Source organism: Diospyros lotus, chromosome 2 (genome assembly GCF_014633365.1).
Source record: "Diospyros lotus cultivar Yz01 chromosome 2, ASM1463336v1, whole genome shotgun sequence".
Classification (NCBI taxonomy): domain Eukaryota; kingdom Viridiplantae; phylum Streptophyta; class Magnoliopsida; order Ericales; family Ebenaceae; genus Diospyros; species Diospyros lotus.
This window is the reverse complement of record NC_068339.1, coordinates 26,626,105-26,630,001: the sequence shown is the minus strand read 5'-3', so window position 1 is coordinate 26,630,001 and position 3,897 is coordinate 26,626,105. Positions and strand designations below refer to the sequence as shown.

The 3,897-nt window shown below is 38.3% G+C and overlaps 1 protein-coding gene across 1 annotated transcript; it reads left to right on the top strand.

The window, feature by feature from the left end:
• The first annotated feature begins 404 nt into the window (after positions 1-404).
• Positions 405-2,813, top strand: LOC127795453 (lactoylglutathione lyase GLX1-like). The gene is made up of 9 exons (XM_052327125.1): positions 405-513; positions 805-958; positions 1,053-1,177; positions 1,282-1,346; positions 1,438-1,647; positions 1,735-1,782; positions 1,857-1,961; positions 2,310-2,456; positions 2,619-2,813. The coding sequence occupies exons 2-9, from the start codon at positions 849-851 to the stop codon at positions 2,661-2,663; spliced, it is 855 nt and encodes a 284-aa protein (XP_052183085.1). The 5' UTR covers positions 405-513; positions 805-848; the 3' UTR covers positions 2,664-2,813.
• The last annotated feature ends 1,084 nt before the right edge of the window (positions 2,814-3,897 follow it).

The following is a 3,897-nucleotide window of genomic DNA, read 5'->3' as shown; positions in this document are numbered from 1 at the left end:
TTAAGAATTTACACAGTTCCACAATTTTATTCCAATAAATTATAATAATAATAATAAACAATATTGCTGCCACATCATTTTAATAAGATTTTTTTTTATAAATACTTCATAAATATACCATTTCATTAACGTTGTGTTTGGATGGTATCATTAAAAATTTAGAATTTAAATTTTCGTTGCAACTCAATATACAAAAGAAAATGAATATTGAGAAAATTTACAAGTAAAAGAAAATTTGGTGAATAACAAATAGAAGTCAACCCAGCCCAAAATCCCATCTTTATCTTGCAAGAAAAATTGGTGAGGCAGCCCAAACGATGACGCTATTAACGTTCATTGGTGACCAAAGCATGAAACATAAAACACATTAAAACCACGGCCATGCCCAGTACTTTTCTCTGCAACTCTTCTTCATCCAAGCTTCTCAACCCAGACTTGGATGCCCTCCCTTGAGGGGCCCTGCAGCTCAATCTCACGATTTGTCAACCAATACTTCATCATTACTTTGAGCAAGTCTCTCTCTCTCTCTCTCTCTGCGTATGCATGGTTACTAATTCGATTTAATTTCTATGATCTTTTATTACAATTTTGTGGAAGTTTAATTAATATTAATTTGCTCTTGACATATACAGAAAGAAGTTCTATTGGTTGTCTCTATGTGTGTGTGTATAGATATATCTTTTCCTCATTATACATATTTGGTTTCGATACATAATTATAAGGCATCTTCTGTCTAGACTTTTGAGGGTACCTTGCAATAGTATTTCATCCATTTAAGCTTTGTCGACTGCTTGAAATCTTCAGATATAGAGCCGAATAAACACATCTAACTTCAAGTTTGCCGCGCGATGGACTCGCGTTCAGTGGATATGGATGAGTTGATGGAATGGCCAAAGAAGGACAATCGCCGCTTTTTACGTGCTGAGTATCGCGTGGCAGACCTTGATCGCGCCATTAAGTAATTAATCCTAAATTAACCGTAGTCGTTAATTAGGCCTTGGATTTAATTTTGAATCAACGTCGGATTAATTGTGGATCAACATCAATATCAGGTTTTACGAAGAATGTTTGGGGATGAAACTTCTGAGGAAGAGAGACATTGAAGAGGAGAATTACTCGAGAGCTTTCCTGGGATTTGGCCCCGAAGAATCACATTTTGTGGCAGCATTAACATGCAGTATATACACCAAAAACTCTTGTCAAACTAGGGAAGTTGTTAATTTACAGTTTCATTTTCTTCTTTTTTCTCGTATCTTATACTTTTAATGAACTTGCTGGCAGATTATGGAGCGGATAAGCTTGAGATTGGGACTGGTTTTGGCCATTTTGCTATTGCAAACACAGATGTAAGGGCCATAACCAGCATCAATGACAAATAAGTTAAACACAATTCGATCGTTAACTAAATTTGGACACTAATCTCATGTATTCAATCAGGTTTACAAAATGGTTGAAAATATAAGAGCCAAGGGTGGCACCATCACCAGGGAGGCCGGTCCAATCAAGGGTGGAAAGACTGTCTTTGCCTTTGTGAAAGATGTCGACGGCTACGCTTTCGAGCTAATCCAAAGACCTATTCCTCAGCCACTCTGTCAAGTAAATCTCAACGTGTGCGATCTTGATCGCGCTGTCAAGTTCTACGAAAAAGTAATGGTTAGATTGGTTGATTATTGCTAGAAATTTCAGGATTTCTTTGATAATCTGTTGTTATGAGTTTTTTGCATAAATATGCAGGCTTTGGGGATGAAATTATTGTACAAGTTTGATAGGCCACAAGAGAGGGTAAGCATTGCTCTATCTAGCTAGCTAGTTTTTCCATTGACATTTATAGATTTAGATGGCGTTGTTGTGTGCAGTTTACAGTGGCCTTGATGGGTTATACCAACGAATTCGACACAGTTTTAGAGCTGAAATATGACTATGGTGTCACGGAATATACCAAAGGAAATGGATACGCACAGGTTACATATATATTGTTTCATAATTCTTAGATGCTTTAGTATATGCTCTTTTTATTTTAAATCATCCGTCTCAACTTAAAAAGTAATTAACTTTTATTGGGCAAAAATCATCGGTAAAAACTAAAAAGTCTGTCAGTATAGATCGTACCATTAAGATAAACTGTCATTCCATCTATAAACTACCGAAATATATAGCGAGAGACTGTTGAAAGGCGCCAGAATATATCATACTGTTACCATCGATTTTCTTTTTTTTTTTTCAGTGAGAAGACGCTTTTACCGACGATTGCAGTTTTTTGTTTTTTAATAAGTCTTCATCACTGTTGATGGATAAAAAATTCGACATAGGTTGCCATAACCACAGACGACGTATACAAAAGTGTTGAGGTTGTGAAGGCAGTTGCTGCAGAGCTTGGAGGAACAATCACTCATTATCAACCTCCTGAAATCAACATGAAGGTCCTCTCGTTTCAAGATCCAGAAGGATGGAAAATTGTAAGTTTCTAGTTATAGTATATGAATAATGTGATGAACCACTCACACATCTTATTGAAGCATTGTTCATATTAATTAGATGAAGGAAATTAATTAATGCAGGGATGACATATATATCAATAGATCGAAGCTCATGATATGTGGTTCTTTCCCCTTTTGTAGATTCTTGTTGACAATGAAGATTTTCTGAAGGAACTGAAGAAGTGACTGCATAATAGAAAATGAGAGAGAGAGAGAGAGAGAGAGAGAGAGAGAGAGAGAGAGATCAGTACGTATTTCAGATATGAATCACTTAAAGTTTATGCAAATACATCATCTGGCTGTATGAATATAACTTAGTTTATGCAATAATTCAGAAGTGAACAATTAATGTTAAGGATCTTTGGCTTTGATTATTGGTTCTGGATATATGTGTATGTATATCTTCTAGCTTAATATCCATTCTATAACACTTCACTTTTCTCGGGGCATTACATAATGTAAGATCTCGGGAATATATTTTTTTCCAACAGAAACTTAACACCTAGATCGTTCGCTACAATCTCGTTACACCTTCTCAGTATATCGAACTCAGAATCATTAATCACTACAAGAAAAATCAGTTTTAGTGACGGGTTTTGTGACGGGGATGCTCCCGTCACTAATTTGTGACGGGTTTAGTGATGGAAAGCCGTCACTAAAGTGGTTTAGTGACGGTCTGAAATTACCGTCACAAAATTGTGACGGGATATCTATTTCCGTCTCAAATCAGTGACAGGATAGTGTATCCCGTCACAAAATAGTGACGAAAAATAATCTCCCTTTCGCAAATCAGCGACGGGAGCGAGGTTTCCCGTCGCAGAACTGTGACGGGACTGATGTTTCGTCGCAGTTCTGCGACGGGATTGACGCCCCGTCACAGAATTGCGACGGGACATGTCAATCCCGTCGCAGTTCTGCGACGGGGACTGACGCCCCGTCACAGAATTGCGACGGGACATGTCAATCCCGTTACAGTTCTACGACGGGGACTGACGCCCCATCACAGTTCTGCGACGGGACTGACGCCCCGTGGCAGAACTGCGACGGGACTTGTCAGTCCCCGTCACAGTTTTGCCACGGGACTGACTCCCCGTCACAGTTCTGTGACGGGGACTGACATCCCGTCACAATCGTTCCTTTAAAATAACCCCCGCCCGCCTTTCCCTCCCACTCTTCTTCCACACCTTTGAACGGCCCCCCCTCCCTTTCTCTCACTGTCTCGATTTTTCTTCTTCTTCACAGTTTCCTTGGTTTTTCTTCTTCTTCACAGTCTCTTTGTCTCCTCGGTTCATCACAGTGTTCTTGGTTCTTCTTCTTCTTCAGTTATCTTCGGTGTTCTCAAGCTAAGTATTTTATGTTTTTTATTTTGTTTTAGTTTTAATTATATTCTGTTAGTTTAAGTATAATATATTTGTGTTAG